At 37.1% G+C, this 18,173-nt stretch overlaps 1 protein-coding gene and 1 long non-coding RNA gene across 14 annotated transcripts in view; one reads left to right on the top strand and one right to left on the bottom strand.

Annotated features, from left to right (window-relative positions):
- Window positions 1-18,173, bottom strand: part of LOC137768014 (uncharacterized) — a 695,061-nt gene that overhangs the window by 631,888 nt on the left and 45,000 nt on the right. For 9 of the 13 annotated variants that reach the window (XR_011074681.1, XR_011074676.1, XR_011074674.1 and 6 more), the window contains exon 3: window positions 8,535-9,171. The exons of 3 other annotated variants lie outside the window; for them this stretch is intronic. This is a non-coding gene — a long non-coding RNA (uncharacterized lncRNA). The remainder of the gene's footprint in view (window positions 1-8,534; window positions 9,172-18,173) is intronic. One more of the 13 variants, XR_011074675.1, reaches the window with a different exon arrangement.
- On the top strand, window positions 8,123-18,117 carry STEAP1 (STEAP family member 1). The gene is made up of 5 exons (XM_068549154.1): window positions 8,123-8,557; window positions 12,137-12,251; window positions 14,390-14,902; window positions 15,502-15,666; window positions 17,756-18,117. Exons 2-5 carry the CDS (start codon window positions 12,168-12,170, stop codon window positions 18,011-18,013), a joined length of 1,020 nt encoding a protein of 339 aa, XP_068405255.1. The 5' UTR covers window positions 8,123-8,557; window positions 12,137-12,167; the 3' UTR covers window positions 18,014-18,117.

The raw sequence follows: 18,173 nt of genomic DNA, 5'->3' as shown, positions 1-18,173 counted from the left end.
ACTATGCCAAGGAGAACTAAGACTCCATGTAAGTTGTCCTTTTGATTTAAAGTTATAATACCTTGCCCTCTCTCAATTCCATATGACATTGTATTTCAGCAACTCAAGGCTCTAAAGCAAGCCCCTATATACAGACAAGGACTGTCTCAGTCTCGTGCTTGCAAATACCCTGATTAACCTAAAGCAATGTGAACAGTGGTAAAACACCACCAGAACCAAAGTCAGGAGTCCTGGATTCTTGTCCTGGAGCTGCCTCTAGTTGACCTTCAATAAGTCCCACAACTCATTTTTCTTTCCTGTAACATGGTTACATTAGATGATCTCTAAGTCTCCTGCCAGAAATTCTATGGCTTTCTGGCTGGTGGTAATCAGGACTGAGGAACTAACAGATTTTTCAGTCTCTGGATGCAACTAAGGGCCTCCCTTCCTTTGCCGCTCAGTCCCTCAGTAAATTTTGTCTTCCTTCCTTTTTGTTGCCCTGTCTCCTCTCCTTCTGCCAATTCCCCACCTTCATTCAATACTACCATCCATTATTCTCCAGCAATAAGAGCAATGTTCACTGTGCCATACACTTGACATTCATTATCTCATTTAATCCTGACAACTGCCTTATGAAAGAGGTAAAATTATTTTCTCATTTTACAGATCATGAGCCTGAGACTTAGACAGTTTTTCCTTCCCTCTACCTATGACCATTATATTCTAGTGCATGTAATAGAACAATCATTAAACACCTTGAATGAAGTCCTTGGCCACAATGACAAGAGTAAAAGGATGAAATATCGATCTTCCAAGAATGTCTCAGCTCACGACTGCTGTTCATGATTCTCAAGCAAATCCTTTACGTAACGCTTGAGGTTGAAGTGGGGCTGCTAAAGTTGCTTTGGGAAGGGAGTGATCGCTCAAGCTGCTTTACTCCAGTAACTTTCATAGATCTCAGCTGTGTTTCAGCCATATCAGGAGTTTGGGTGTGATACATCCACCTTGATCAAGGACAAGATCTCCACACTCACGAAAACTAATAATCAACAGGTCAGGAACCAAAGACAAACATTTTGGGCACAGGGGCTTTCTTCCCTTTCTAATCAATTCACTTTAACTGCTCTTATTTCTCTATGCATATACTTTAAACTCACAAAGATGCTGTGAAAGTTAACCTATGAGAAGTATTATATATAAAGGGTAAAAAGGCTTTGTGTCCTTGAGCAGGTTATTTATATTTATCCTTTCTAAGCCCCAGTTACCTCATTTGCAAATGATGAAAGTACCTATTTTCAAAGGTTTTATAAGGATTAAATAAGATAATTTATACCATCTCACACCTGTTAGAATGGCTATTACCAAAAAAACGAGAAATAAGTGTTGGTGAGGATGTAGAGAAAAGGGAATGCTCATGCACTGTTGGTGGAAATATAAATTGGTGCAACTACTATGGAAAGAAAGTATGGAGATTCCTCAAAAAAATTAAAAATAGCACTACCGTATAATCCAGCAATTCCACTTCTGGGTATTTATCTGAAGAAAAAGAAAGCATTAATTCAAAAAGATATATGCACCCCCATGTTCATTGCAGCATTATCTACAATAGCCAAGATACAGAAACAACCTGTGTCCACTGACAGAAGAATGGATGAAGAAAATCTAATACACACACACACACACACACACACACACACACACACACACATACATATGGAATATTACTCAGCCATCAAAAAGAATGAAATCTTGCCATTTGTGACATGGATGATGTTGAGGGCATTATGCTAAGTGAAATAAGTCAGACAGACAAAGACAAATACTACATGATCTCATTTATATGTGGAATCTAAAAAAAACAAAAACAAAAAAATGAAAAACAAAAAAAAATGAGCTCACAGATAGGAGAAATCAAATTGGTGGTTGCCAGAGGTGGGGGGATAGGAAGTACGCAAAATGGAGGAAGGGTGTTTAAAAATACAAACTTCCAGTTATGAAATAAATAATCCATGGTAATATAAAGTACAGCATGGTGACTAGAGTTAATAATACTGTATTATGTACTGCTGGAGAGATCGTAAAAGTTCTCATCACAAGAAAAAAAATTTTGTAACTATACTTGACAGTTGTTAACTAGACTTATTGTGGTGATCATTTTGCAATATATACAAATATCAAATCATTATGTTGCACACCTGAAATTGCTATAATGTTATATGACAATTATACCTCAATAAAGAGAAGATAATTTGTGTGAAATGCTTGATATTGTAAACACTCAATAAACATTAGGTACAGATGTAAACAGAGATAAAAAGGATATTATACAAAGATGCAAGGACATATATACACAAAAGCAAATGCATGGATGATAGACAGATAGACAGAAAGATGAACACACACAGAAGTGAGTCTGAACGTACAGAATCTTTCCAGTGAGTTTGAGAAAGTCCTTAAAACAATGTAAGCAGAAAGCAGCAGCGCCAGAGGCCCTTGAACGGTGCATTTTTACTGAACAGGGCTCTGGCGCCACCTTGTGGCCACATAGCAGAGCAGCCCACCACTGAATCCAGTTCCACAGAAGCTGTGAAATCAGACCTTTCCAAAGCCCCCCTTAAATACTGAAAAGATGAATAGTTTCCCTGATTGGAAAAACTCTACCCTGTTTCAGACAGAAACAGTGCATAAAGCTTGCTCTGTCGTCCACAAACCTATCTCTGTGTTTTTTATTGATTTATCCCAACTAAGCACTCTCCCTGTGAAGGTATGTCCTTAAGGATTCTGCAGCTGCCAATCAATCGAGAGAGAGGCGTGTTACACGACTGACTAAAACATGATCAGAAAAGAGCTGGATGGAAGTGTGTAGACAGAAATGAGGGCTTTCAGGGGAAACTAACCCGAATACAGAAGAGGACTAAGGACAGACCTATACCAAGAGCTGAGTGGGAGAATTCAATTCAATAAATTTTCTTTGAGCTCCACCTACTCTGAGTCATGCTCTCTCCTAAGGGCTAGAGATCTGAAGAAGGCTAACACCTTTAGGAGCTCGCCTAGGAGAAATCCTTCGGAAGTACTAAGGAATCACATCCAATACGCTGTGTTAGAAATCTTCTGCTTAACTCAAACAAGCAGTAGGTCCAGGGGAGGAAAACTATTAGATTTATAAAGCTAATTCCGGGACATAAATATGTTGCTTGACCAAAGGAAAATTTAATCCATATATGCTACTTCTGGTTTGGGAAAGAAAACAAAGTCTTTCCCTTTCTTTTCCCCAAAGAAAAATCTTTCACTCTTCTAAGGCCAAGTTCAAAACATTCATTCTTCCATTACATCTCCTCTCACCAACTGAGCCCAAATCATTGCTCCAATGCTTCTGTGAATTTTAGGCACCCCAGCCCTATTTTGTTATTCAGTACTTGGTTCTGAGTGACTTTGCACTTTTTTCCCAGTGAACTAAATTATTCATATATCTTGCCTCCCTATTTCTCCCAAATAAATATTGTACTCTTTGAAGGCAGGGAACAAGTCCTCGATTTTTGCAGTTTTGAAGTCCCTACCCTCCATCCCTTCAGCTGGTCTTGACTCCATGAATTATTTTATAGATGATAGATAGATAGATAAATAGATAGATAGATAGATTAGATAGATAGATAGGTGGATAGATAGGTCTTTCCCGTAAGATCATACAGAAAATCCAGAACGAACTTTTTGGCCAACCCAAAATATGTACAACTTCTATATCCATTTATATGTTGACCAACACTTAGGTTGCTTCCATATCTTGGCTACTGTAAATAATTCTTCTGTGAACATCAGGGTATATGTATCTTTTCATATTAGTGTTTTTGTTTTCTTCAGATATATATCCTGGAGTGGAATTGCTGGATCATATGGTAGTTTTAATTTTTGAGGAACCTCCATACTGATTTCTATAGTGGCTACACCAGTTTACATTCCGACAGTGTACTAAGGTTCCCTTTTCTCTACATCCTTATCAACGTTTATTATTTGTTGCCTTTTTGACGACAGGCTTTCTGACAGGTGTGAGGTGATATCTCACTGTGGTTTTGATTTGCATTTCTCTGATGATTAGTGACGTTGAGCATTTTGTTCATGTGCCCAACGGACTCTTTTTTATTTCCTATCTTATTTGACTTTTAATAGTACTTGACATTGTTGATCACTTGCCCCAACTTAAATTCTCCCCAAGGTACTCTTCATTCAATAGGTATTTATTAGCTTTTCACTATATACTATGTTCTTACTAAGTCTGAGGAGTCAAATGGAAAGAAATGATCCCTGCCCTCCAGCAGTTTCCACTCTAGCAAAGAAGGCTGAATACACTATAAGGAGAGTGCAGAGGAAGAAGTATCTGAGGCTCCTGGTTCTCCTACTGAACCTTTCCATGTTCCCCTTTGCCAACAACAAAGGTTTCTCTCACTATTGATCACACACCCTATTCATGTATACATCCCCAACGTAGCATGTATACAGTATCCTCAGCTAATATCTCAAGATAATAAGGTGAGATTTGTCATTAGCTTTGCTGAATGTAAATTCACATTTCAAATAGTCTTCTGTATGGTTTCCCCAAAATTCCTTCATAATCAAACTGATAAAAGATTAAACTTGGAGTAAGAAAAAAATGCCAGCTGGCAAGGATATGGAGAAGAGGGAACCCTTATATATTGTTGGTGGGAATGTAAATTAGTACAGCCACTATGGAAACAGTATAAAAAAAAATTAAAAATAGAACTACCATATGAGCCAGCAATTCCATTTCTGGGTATATACCTGAAGGAAATGAAATCACTATGCTGAAAAGATATCTGCACCTCCATATTCACTGCATCATTATTTATAATAGCAAACATAGATGAATGGCTATGTGTCCATCAGTGGTTGAATGGAGAAAGGAAAAAAAATTTTTTTTCCATCATATTATTTCCAGGGGTAAAATCACATTCCACAAACATATACAAGTCTGTTCCACCAATCTCTAAATTACAAGAGATACAAAGATAAAAATGGCAAGGTCTCTGCTCTCTTAAAGCTCACAGTTTAATGAGGGTAAAAGAAACACATATAAAAATCTCCAATACAGGCTAATTCTGAAAAGTGCTGTAATATAGTATCAAACAAGCTCGGGTATGGACTAAGCTACTATAACAAAGGAGATCAAGATAGAGTGGTTTAAAGAAGATACTTTTTTTCGCCAATATGTATCATTTGATATGGAGATGTGGGGAAAGGAGAAACTGCCTAGTTAAGTAATACTATGAAGGTGGTGAAATCTGTCCTCTTGGCTCCAATGCTTCTGTTTTTCCCTAAGGTATAACCCTTTCACAGCCTTCCAGTATCCATTTTCAACACCCTTATATTTCACTCTCTCTGTCAGAACATACTTTCAAAAAAGTACTGAAATATTCGATGATAGTAGGATGTAAATAACTGGTAAGGCTTAATGTGATGCCATTTGCAGGTACCTTTTCATAGATTACAACAGATTTAAAGGCAATAGGATATATTTTGTCACAGAATTTTGAGCATCATAATTAAGCAGTATTTGGGCAGAAATGGATCTGTGAGCCTTGAAATAAACCACCAATTCTTAAAATCCGCCTAGAACAGATGTTGACTGTTAACTGTGTTGGTGAATAAGCAAAAAAGGGCTTGAGCTGGGGGGAAATACATGGAAGGATTTTTTAAAAACCTCCAATCCTGGGGGTGGATTCTTTCTACCCCCACCACTTTCACCCACAGACATTGGGGGCTAACTGACCACATACTTTGAGCATTACTCTACCAGAAGATCTTGAACTAGTGAAGAGAATTTATCATATGAGACTAGTAGAATCAGAAAATTAGGCCAGTAGAGCTTTACCATGTGTGTGCTAAAACAATCATTTGGACAAAATATTTCCCCATGAACTTTAGGTAATTTCTGCCTCCTCTTAAAATAAGTCTGACCATTGTTACACAGTAAGAGGTAGACTTGGAAATACTGTTGAACATTGTTTGAATTACTGTGCCCTTAGGAGTTAGTTTGATTTCCGAAGGAGAAAAACTAAATACAGTTCCTGTCATTCATGCACAATTTACTGTCTATTGATCATTTTGATTAACTTTAACAGTATGATCATTTTTTATCTCTCACACCACTATACTCCATTTACCTCTTAAATGGCAGTCCCATCAAATTCTAAGATTAGGTTGCTTTTTGGTCAAGTAAAAGTACTCATGGATTCTAAATTGTTATATTTTCCCCATGACATGTTACTGTGAAATCACTAGTTTAGTATTTGACCCTAAATAAGATTGAAGAACTGTTTTGTTAATATGCTTTCTTGCTAGAGTTTAAGTTTATTACAAAATATTCTGAATGATCCAAATTGGTTAGTAACTCACAGTTGAATTCCTATTTTAAATTCCTCTAGTTCTCGCAAGTCATACCGAAACTAGCAATCTGCTTTTCAACATTTGCAATAGCATAGCGTTGTTTTCCACAAGCCATACTGGTTTTATAAAGTATGTGCTATAGAGGCTGACTCAGAGCATTTTCAGATGCTTTGGCTTTGTATTTCTCAAAAAAAAAAAAATCTTTTCCTTCATCTCATACCCAAATCACAGATCACATATATGCAAAAATTGTAGAAATTTGGTCTGTAATACTAACTCCTGATAACTCAGTCAAAGTTCTTTAATACTATGGTTTTTTTAATCCAATGTTCTGTTGCCTTTATAAACTCTACAAACTAATTAGTAAATAACCTCACATTTTCAATCATTTTCCTTTGAAACATACTGTATTTATTCACCTCACTAAAAAACTGAACAAAAAAACTTTCGGAAGAAGTGTGGAAATAAAATTGTTGGTCTAATTATAAAGCAAAAGTATTTGGGGCTTGATTCCAAATGTTTTAATTAAACAGGAAAAGCAGTTTTAAGTGGAGCTTGCTACAATTAGCCAACTTATATTAATATAATATTAACTTCCTTGCCCTCATCACATGCAAAATAAATTATGAAAAAGTGAATGACCTTTGTTCTGTCAAATCTTAAAGAATAAAATCATATTGTTTTGTTTGACGATTTAAGACCTATCATCATTTTTAAAATTCAACAATGCTTAGACACATTTAGCACTTTGTCTTAATTTTCATAATCTGTGCTATAAACACAGAGATTTTTTTTTTCTAAAACTTTTAAAAATGATTATTTTCTAGTTTTGCTAGAAATTAAAAGTGTAAGATTCTATTTCTACCACAAGGCATCAGTCCTTGGTAAATTAATCTTCAAAGGGTTTTAACATTACCCTGTGGACAGTCAATGACTACAGAAAATTACATATTAAAATATGAACAGTCCTAGGGGCCCTAGCTATGAATAAAAGACAATCAAGGAAAATGCAGTTGAGAGTTTATTTTCCTTTACTTTTCCTAATCAGATTAGTTCTGGGGATGTTATACACCAAATCCTCAGACGTTGCAATTCAGGTCTCAGACGCTCTACCCTGAGGCTGGTTCCAACTCAGAGGAGTAAATTCCCCGCTCACATTCGCTCTTTCTCCATACCCCTCATATTTTAAAAACAACCTTAAACTTTTAAATAGTGACAGTAACTCAACTTTAGGTTTGCAGTGCTTGATTGAGTTAGGGTATGGGAAGGTGGCTTTAATATCAGAGGCGGGGAAGGGAAGGAGCGAACGTCGGGTTTAAGGACTTATTCAGCTAGGGGACGGGGTTTGTGCGGTTTAAGATACAAGATTTCGACAATTTAGGGGGCAAAAGAGATTCAGAGATTCAGATTCGGATTTGGAAATTGTAAATTACAGCCACTTCAAAGAGCTGCTGTGAAGTTTAAAATGAGTTAGCTAAGCTCTAAAGCTCTAAAGTGAGTTAGCTAAGCGCTAAAGCTCTAAAATGCGTTAGCTAAGCGCTAAAGCTCTAAAATGAGTTAGCTGAGCTCTCACAGGGTGATCTGAGAGTGCTTCAGCATCACCTGGGAACTGTCAGAAAATGCAGAATCTCAGGCCCCATCCCGGATCTACTAAACAGGAAACGTGGGCGAGGTGGAGGAGAGGGGGGTGGACACGACAGATCGGTGTTTTAATAAGCCCTACAGGAAATACATGTTAGAGTTTGAGAACCACTGCTCTAAAGAATTGCACGAATGTTCATTAGTTGGGAGATTAAAGTAGGCGAGAAGAAGGACGGAAGGGAGGGAGGCAGGGAGGGAAAAGGAGGAGAGGAGAGGAGAATATCGAGAGGATCGAGAGGGTGCAGAGCCGACCGCAGGCAGAAGACAGGGCTCTTTGAAAGAAAACCGGGAGCGGCCGGATGGCTACGTAGGGAAATCCTAGGTTCGGCTCTGGGACCTTCCCAGGACTGTCCAGCCAAGCAGGAGCCCCGCGGACGCCCGGCACCGGCAGGTGGCGCTGAACGGACAATTGACAAGGGGGCGGAGTCTGCCCAGGCAGAGCAGGCTCGCGCTCCCGAGGCTCGGGCGCCGAGCGGGGCTGGCACCTCCGGGCCGGTGCTGCGGCCGCGACTTACCGTCAGATCACGCCGAGAGACGGGTGAGTCCCTTGAATCGTTCTGGCTCGCCGCTTGCTCCCTGCCTCTCGGTGTCCCTGCGAGGCCGGGCACCGGCTCCCAGCATCGGGAGGAGTGTAGGGGGTTGCGAGCCCTCCCAGGACTGAAGCAGCGGCGCTTCGGGGCGAGCGCAGCTCAATTTGCCCCTTGCGCGCCGCTCTGGGACGCGCTGCCTTCCAGCGAGCTCTCCGCGGAGCACACCGCTCCACTGTGGCTGGTCCAGGGGGCTGGGAGCCGGGGACTCACAAGAAAGCCTTTTCTCTGGGGACTCAGGGGATATGATGAGTTATTAAGTTTGTCCTTAGGTTGGGTTCTGATGGCAAGTTTTCCAACTTGGCAAAATCGCCACGAGTTTGCATAGTATTGATGAATGATTGGTACGTACTACTTAAAATCGTGCAACTCGTCTTCAAGTTTCTTAGTAACAGAGAGTTTTCATTTTAAGTCCTTGGAACGTTAGTCCGACTCTTTCAGGATCTCAGGATTCAGGTTCCCTCCAAATAGTCAATCAAGGCTTTATATGTGTCAGGTGTGAAATCCACTGGAAGTGGTTTGTAGACATAAAATGTACGAACACTTCCGAATTCTTGACTCTGTTCTTTCCGTAAAAAAAAAAAAAAAATCCTTATTGAATAAAAGGTCATTCGTTTAGCACAGAATGTTAAGCACAGGGAGGAAGCAAGCCTAACAACACAGCCCAGTGAAGAAAAACATCTCCCCTTCACATAGTTAAATGTGGTAAAGTAAGTTTGCAGTTAAAAGTGTAGAAGATTTGGAAATGCAGTGCAACTGACCGTGTATCCCAGTCATTGAGTGTCTTCATATTCTAAATTCTTCCACATAAACATAAGTCACTTGGACTGTGTCAATATTTAGCAGGAACGTCAGGTCCTGGTACAGCAAAATGCAACAGTCCCATCAGAAATAGGCTTTGCTTTTTAATGGAGACGAAAGAGAACTTTGGATCAAATTCTGGAGTTCCTAACATCTGAATACCGTGCTGTTTCCTGTTGTTTTTGTTGATGAAAAGATTTTATTGTAGAATTTAAATTATATATTTGGTTAATGTCTGAGGGAAACCAACATATTTTATTTGACTGCTATTTTATTTTCTTGGCTTCAGGGTACAAGGTGGACTGTGGGTGACACAGTCAACAAGCTCCCTAACTGCCTGGGGTTTTTCCTTGGCTTTGCTCTTCAGTACGGTCTCCCTACCACGCAGACGAATGGTTGGATACCTCTCCAGGGCCACTCTGGCTTTCCACCCAGATTCTGTGCAGAGTGGCCCTCAATCAGCAAATACTACCAACTTGCTAGATGCTCCAGGACCAGGTCCTGAAGAGAGCCCTCACCCTTCCCATGCCACCATCTGTCCATAAAACTTTGTCTTCCTTTCCGATGCATTGCACTACCATGCAGTCAGTTCTTGAAATGTCTGCCTTCTCTCCTAGACTTTAAGCTTTTTGAAAGCAGAGTCTCCATCTCATTTAACTTTATATTCCCACTGCCTACCTGGTTGTTCACAGTATAGTTAATGACTTAATATTGAAAAAGTGTAGATTTGTATGTTAACATCTTTGCCATCCTGAAACTCACAGTTAACACATCTCCCAAGCATGGTGAATTATTTCTTGTGTTTGATTACAGTAAGTAAAACTTGTATTCCTAGTCATATACACACCCCCAAATTACTATATTAATAATGTTGGTTAAATCACCAAATGATTTGGAATAATACTTCTTAAGCAAATAGACTGTAAAACCCCTCCAGAGCAGACACGGAATCTCATTTCTCTTTTTCCTCCTCAATGTCTGTCATAGATTTGAGTTCATAGATACTTGAAGATTGGCATATGCTTTACTCGGAACTCTTTCAAATGCCAGTGATATACACCTTACTCAAACTAACTTAAGCAAAATAGGGATTGTATTGGCTTGTGTAACTGAAAAATTCAGGATCTGGTCTCAGAAACTCTAAATATTTAAATATGCCAGGACTCCTGTGTCTTTCCCCATTTCTTGCTTAGGCTTCTGTGTGTTGGCTTTCTTCTGTCCTTTTGAAGACATCTTCCTCCTTACAGCATGTAGAAGAAAGCATGGTAGGCTTCTATCATCCCAATATAACAGAATATTAAAGACATCTTCTCTTTATCTTTCATTTCCAAATATAAACATCAGAGAAGGACTCTAATTGGTTCAACTAGAGTTGTGTGCCATCCCTAAGCCAATCAGTGTGATGAACAGAATAGAGAACTGTCATTAGTCAAGACTGAGTCATATGCCCACTTCTGTGGCCAAAGGAGGGCATTTCTCTGGATGGAGGAAATGTTTTAGATCATAAAATAGTGGGAAAAGAACGTGGGCAGACCAAAACAAATATTCTCAGCATGAATATTGTGAAATTTTGAAATAAGTAACTATGGAAAATGTTCTTAGAGCACTTAAACAAAGGCACATGTTGGCATTATGTAAAGATAACTCCTCTTTATTCTCTGTGAAGATCAAACCTTTAAAAGTTGGAGAATGTTTTAAGTGTTTTAAACTGCTAGAAACAACTTTCCACTTAATAAAGTATTACAGGTGGTCTAAAATTCAGAAACACTTGGAATGTTTCTGTCAATCAAATGGTTACATATCTAATCTGTTTTCTTACTGAATTTCATAAAGAATAAATTGGCAATTGTATTCCTCTGGAAATAAATTTAGAACTAATAAAACAGTGAATAATGTTGTGACATCATATGTTTCCCTTTCCTAAAAAATGTTACACCAAGCCCAAATGAGGATCTGTGGACAGTGTTAAGGAAAAGATTCTTTTATCTGGCAGGAACTGTGACAAAATAATTTCCACAGGGCTAACCAGGAGAGTGGGCATGTCAATGATTGAACACATCAACAACCCCATTGGAAATATGCTAGCAACGCATTGTCTTGCAAACAAAAACCAGCCTGTGACTCCGATGGGAAAATGGCTCTCTTTTAAGACAACCTTTCAGTCCTTTATGCTGCTGTCAGCGTTCACCTTACCAAGAGTGTCTATTCTGTTCATTTTCTGAAACTCAGAGTACATTTCCCCATAAAATCATTTCACCATTATTTCAGATTCCAGTGTCAACCCCAAAAGTCTATTAAACACAACTTCCTGAAGTATAATCTTACATCAGCAAACTCCAACCTCCATTGACAACATTGTTACTCTCAAAAACCCACATTCCTAATTCTATTTACCTTTGAGGGGAGTTGACTTTCCTCCAAATGAGCACCTGGAGTTAAAGTCTCCTAAAATAAAAGGCAACATCTGACCCTTTGAATTCCATATAGACACCTGGGTCATTCATTTCACTGATAGTTGGACAAAGAAAAACACTATTGACACAAGGGCACTTGTTTGAATTCTTACAGATTATAATGTGAGGTTAAATGAGTCAATCAGTCTATATTTTAAATTGCACTTTATCTGCCACTCTAGCCCTTATATGAGTAAATTTTTCATATTGCCCTATCAAACATTAATATCATAAATAGCATAGATGTGAAGAAGATAATTATTTTTATTTTCACAGGTGGCTGAGGCCATACTATTTTATAGAATTAATGGAGAGCAGACAAGACATCACAAACCAAGACGAACTTTGGAAAATGAAGCCCAGGAGAAATCTAGAAGAAGATGGTTATTTGGTAAAATAATTATATTAATTAATTAAAATCTATAAATAATTCAAATGCTGTTCTATATCTCCTAGTGTTATAAAAGTGATTTTCACCCTAGTCTGCTGATATCTTTACTCTGATTCCTGGCACTGATACTGTGATGGTAAAGGGCAGTGTGGGCTATGAGAGGAGTTGTACCTTGACTGTCATGGACTTAGCTGAATAACCTTGAATAAGTCACTGAAAATCCTGGGTCTTGGTTTATCTACAAAGTGAGAGAGTTGGACCAGATCATCTCCAAAGCCCTTCCAATTCTTTCTAACATTCTGTGGGTCTAAGTTTTTTGAAAAAGTCATCAATGCCCATATAACAGTAGTTTTGTAAACTGTTTTTTTCATAGGCTCCATGGCAGCTTACCAAGAGATCATCAAGTTAATTGATGATTCACTGTTTAACCAAATAAATTCAACTTTGGAGTAAGAATCATTGTCACACTTTTGCCCCACATCAAGATTAAATGTTTCTTACTAAATTATTTGACTGAACAAGTGGTGGAAAATTTTGCTTCCAAACTCTTTTTACCTTTCTAAATGATCTCAACTACAGTTTTAACAGAAAGTATTTATTTTATCTTAATTATATTAATAGGAAAAATAAGGTAGTACAAGTACATACTGTCTAAAATAAGTGTGCATAAAATAAAATCATTTTCATTTTTCAAGTGAACTGTCTTACTTCCTGTTCCATGATTCTTCACGCATAACCAGAAAATTGATATCCGTTGATTGTTTTAACATGCAGAGATGGCAGAAGCTGTGTAATGCTCAACTCCCTTCTAAATGGAGTAATTGGAAAAAGCATTGGATGTAATAGTGATTTGTTACTGAAAGTAAAAGTCAAATGGCAAGAGGTCATTTTTAAACACTAAAAATTATAGAGAACTATGCGAATTAAAGTTACTCTGCATAAAATGAGGAAATGAACAAGATAATCACTAACATCATTCTGAGCATTAAAATGTTATGGGTCTACATATAGAGCTATAAGAAATTGGAATAACATATTAGGTGAGAAAGTAAATTTGTTCATAAAGTAACACAATATGAAACACTCTGCTATAAGTTCTTATTTTGAGGGTTTTTTTTTTTTAATTTGCTGGTATATCAGTCAGTTGGGGAAGTGACATAATATTCAGTGCAAACTTCTTTTGAATTTTTGACTACCTAGAAATGCAACTGGGTAAAGAAATATAACTTTCTCAGGAAATAGATCATCCCTGTGGGATTTAACTACTTATATAGCCTTTGTACCGTTTTAATAGACTATTCGTCTATTAGTACTTATACAAATGAGATATTTTATGAATATAAGACTACATGATGGGGGGAGGGATAAGTTGGGAGATTGGGATTGTCATATATGTACTACTATATATAAGATGGATAACTAATAAGAAACTACTGTATAGCACAGGGAACTCTACTCAATACTCTGTAATGACCTATATGGGAAAAGAATCTAAAAAAGAGTGGATATACATATATGTATAACTGATTCACTCTGCTGTACAGCAGAAACTAACACAACATTGTAAATCAACTATACTCCAATAAACATTAATTTAAAAAAAGACTACATGATCGAAATTACATATTTTTATCTAATAGTAATGACTATATTCTTCCTGTTCCTTTGTACTTGAATGAATGGAGTTTGCAGAGAGTTGTTCAGTAACCAAAAGAAATTATAAAACAAATACAACTATGACTACTTACAAGTGTTATTATTTTTACCAAAGATTTCTGGATTTTTTTTTTAAGTTTTTCAGTTTTTGTTTCCCAGTTGCATTATTTCATTCTTTTACACTTTCAAGATAGAAACACAATGGTCTGAGCTCTAGTGGAGGTATCTGAAGCATGTATTTCTTTTGACTTAAAGAAAAATGAGTAACAGAAATTATGGAGAACCCCAAGTAAGGTAGGATAACTAAGTGCACCTTTGATCATTGCCACATAGTCTATGCCATCTTCCACTAACCAGTGTCCAAAAGCAAGGTTCAAAGTGTCCTGTTTTACTGATAAGTACAATGAGCAGTAAGTAATTAGTCTGAGAGACGTCCCACTGTTTTGTTCAATTTTAAGATGTTTATTTTCTTTCCTTTGTAGAATAAGGATTCAAGAGAGACCAGTGCACCGAAAAGACCTGTGCTTTTGCACTTGCACCAAACAACCCATTGTGATGAATTTGATTGCCCCCCAGAGCTTCAGCACAAACAGGAACTCTTTCCAAAGTGGCGTTTGCCAATTAAAATTGCTGCTATCATATCATCTCTGACTTTTCTTTACACTCTTCTGAGGGAAATAATTCACCCTTTTGTAACTTCCCATCAACAGTATTTTTATAAAATTCCAATCCTGGTCATCAACAAAGTCTTGCCAATGGTTTCCATCACCCTCTTGGCGCTGGTTTATTTGCCAGGTGTGATAGCAGCAGTTGTGCAGCTTCATAATGGAACCAAGTATAAGAAATTTCCACATTGGTTGGATAGGTGGATGGTAACAAGAAAGCAATTTGGTCTTCTCAGTTTCTTTTTTGCTGTACTGCATGCAGTTTACAGCTTATCCTATCCAATGAGACGATCCTACAGATACAAGTTGCTAAACTGGGCATATCAACAGGTAGGATGACATTACTGACAATATCACTAAACTAAAAAGTCTAAGTCTCCTAACAAATTAACTGTTTCTTATTTTAATATCAGTACCCCAAACCTCTGTTGAAACCCTGTGTTGAGAAAGTAATGTGCTTTTTAAAATCTTTTATTATAACTCTTCATTGGGGCTTGGTTGTATAATTCTACTTTGAGGAATGTTTTCTAAGCTGAAAATAGTAAACTACAACTTTAACAACATAAACAAGTATTTTGTTCATGGAGAGAGCCACATTTCAATCTTCCACCACCCTCAGAAGATTTCTTTTTAATGCTAATTGTTCCTATTTTCTGCTTATTTACCATATATGCACACATATGACAAGTCTAACCATCAAATAACTATTATATAAATTAATAAAACAGATTATATAAATGTTGCATTCAAGGAAAAAGATCAATAGCTCCTATGTCATTTCTCTTAGAGAAATGCAAAAATAAAGTCATAACTTTGTGGAGGCCCCTAGTTATCAGGTCCTCCATAGTAGAGGGAGCATAGAAGGAGGTTCTTATACTGGAAGCAAGGGTTGTTTGCATTTTTTCCTTCCTCTTTTCACCCTCTCTTAGGTCCAACAAAATAAAGAAGATGCCTGGATTGAGCATGATGTTTGGAGAATGGAAATTTATGTGTCTCTAGGAATTGTGGCACTTGCAATACTGGCTCTGTTGGCTGTGACATCTATTCCATCTGTGAGCGACTCTTTGACATGGAGAGAATTTCACTATATTCAGGTAAATTATATATATAAAAAAACTCTGGTCCCTCAGAGAGGTCAATCTTCTTTTTAAGCTTATAATATCCTCAAGTATATTGACTTTACCCCATAAAAAAATAACAGATGGTTTTCCAATAGCAAAGATCTCACACTTGTTCCAATTAAAAATGTGCTCTCTTATCATTTTTCCCTCTTGCTGATAAATAGGAGAGGTGTTTTCTAGACATATATAAGAGGCATTACTCAAAGAAAAATATGATTTCTAACATTTGAAGCTTGTTGGACAATTTGCTGTCTATCTAGCAACAACAAATGTGGTATTTTAGAAATTCAATATTGTTTTTAGTTCTCCAAAAGTAAAAAAAAAAAAATTTTGCCTATCCTCTGATTTTATTCATGCCTTTTAAGTTACACAGCTTTGTACTATCCTCCTTGAAATATGGAGTTTTATCTACCAAAGGTATTCTAATATCTAATTTTAAAAGCTTCTTTTTCCAAGTTACATTTTATGTAGCTTATTCACTTGAAGTTTCTCAATATTCCTGGAATTCAAAACTGTCTCAGATTTACTGAGGTTAACTTCCTAGTGGTAGATTACACCCTAGAAAGAACAATGGGATCCATGTCTGACAAGATTCAAAGGACTAAACTTAATTCAGTCCTAAGCGCTGCCAAGATTTTTAAAATTATGTACATAGCTTTAACTTTTATGGGTGGACATCTTTGGAAATTCCCACAAAGTCAGTTAATCCTCACTATCCTTTGTACACATCCATGCATATACTCCAACAGACACCTTATCAGGACCTCTGATTAAGCTGGAAAGAATGTCTCCATCTGAATTATTTGAATGTGGTTTAGAGATGGTGCCGCATTTTCCAGGCGCAATATTTGCTGATTTTGTAGGTTTAGCTTGATAGCCATTGGAGTTGTCTGTTCCTCATTAAATAACTCTCTTCTTACATTGCTCTGCCTGTCACACATATGCTGTGCATCACTTTACAGATTTCATTACAAATTCAAGCGCTGTATCTTGACAACCCAACCCATTCCACTCTGTGTACAATACCTAGCCCATAATATGTATACAATACACATTTGGTAAATCAATCTTCAACCAATTACTTATATTTTTCAATTAATAACCTAGCAGCTTTTCATTTACAATCCAAGAACTGGCTACTCTATGATTTACCTTGGAGATTTATATCTGAAAATATAAACTTAGCTATTTGGTTGTATTCATTGGGGCTTACTGCTGAATAATTGTGACTTGGATTCATTCTGACAGTCTAGTGAACATTTCCTGTAAAGTGAATAGAAGTCAGAAGATATCTAGAAGAGCTATTGTCAGAATTCCATAAAACTACATAGGTGAACAATTCTTTTTAAGTAACATTATCTGGATGGTGCCAAGTATCCCAATGCAAGCTGATATTTTCTTCACATCTCCATATCTCTGTGTTTTGTTAAAACATTGAAATAATTGTTGGTATTTTTCCACTTTATCAAAATGTTTGATTTTTTTTAACAAAGACCAAGGTCATTCACTTTAGTATTAATATACCAAAATCACAGTCAGTCACTTTAGTTGCCTTTGTAATTGATAAAGATCACCAATATCAAGTTGATTTTTGCACTGATCTTCAGTCAACCCACCAATATTTATTGAGCACCTAAAATGTGCTCAGCATTGTGTTGATTCTGCAGGGATCCTGTGATGAGTAAGACAGAGTCTCTGATTTTAGGTGTCCCTTGATAAGCAGAATTAAGGCAAATGCATAAGAGACAAAGCCTCATAAAATAAATGTCATAAGAGAGAAGAACAAGGTATGGAGAAAGGGAAGGCAATGTTATCGATTTTCTGAGACCAAAAGGAGAATGGTTGTGAATTTTCTCAACTTAGATAGTCTGGAGACAAAGGCATTACCCACATGTAAAAAGAGTGGAAATATATGAGTGGACATTGTCGAGAAACGTAATAGGAAAACAAATGGAGATGAATGGAAGAATTTCCAAGCAACAAAACAGATCTAGCTGCTATAGGATGGAATAAACTCTAAATGAACCAATCTCACCAAGATAATTTTTTTTTTCTTTTGCAGAGCAAACTAGGAATTGTTTCCCTTCTGCTGGGCACAATACATGCATTGATTTTTGCCTGGAATAAATGGGTAGATATAAAACAATTTGTATGGTATACACCTCCAAATTTTATGATAGCTGTTTTCCTTCCGATTGTTGTCCTGATATGCAAAGCCATACTACTCCTGCCATGCTTGAGAAAGAGGATACTGAAGATTAGACACGGTTGGGAAGATGTCACCAACATTAACAAAACTAAGATGTCTTCCCAGTTGTAGAATTGCTGTTTACACACATTTTTGTCCAATATTGATATATTTTATCATAAACACTTCAAATTTGTATTTGTTTAATAAAATGACCACTTGAGGATCTTAACCTATCTCTTTGTTTATGGGTGATGTTTGAAATATGTGTATTTCCTTGCAGATTTGATTC

The sequence above is a fragment of the Eschrichtius robustus genome, chromosome 8 (genome assembly GCF_028021215.1).
Source record: "Eschrichtius robustus isolate mEscRob2 chromosome 8, mEscRob2.pri, whole genome shotgun sequence".
Classification (NCBI taxonomy): Eukaryota; Metazoa; Chordata; class Mammalia; order Artiodactyla; family Eschrichtiidae; genus Eschrichtius; species Eschrichtius robustus.
This window is presented reverse-complemented; position numbering and strand designations above follow the sequence as displayed.

What these genes read in the sequence shown, in the direction of transcription:
- STEAP1 (XM_068549154.1), top strand. Translation starts at nt 12,168, where the DNA reads ATGGAGAGCAGACAAGACATCACAAACCAAGACGAACTTTGGAAAATG. An exon ending in TAGAAGAAGATGGTTATTTG is followed by an intron (nt 12,252 to 14,389) that starts GTAAAATAATTA and finishes TTTCCTTTGTAG; the next exon opens with AATAAGGATTCAAGAGAGAC. An exon ending in TAAACTGGGCATATCAACAG is followed by an intron (nt 14,903 to 15,501) that starts GTAGGATGACAT and finishes ACCCTCTCTTAG; the next exon opens with GTCCAACAAAATAAAGAAGA.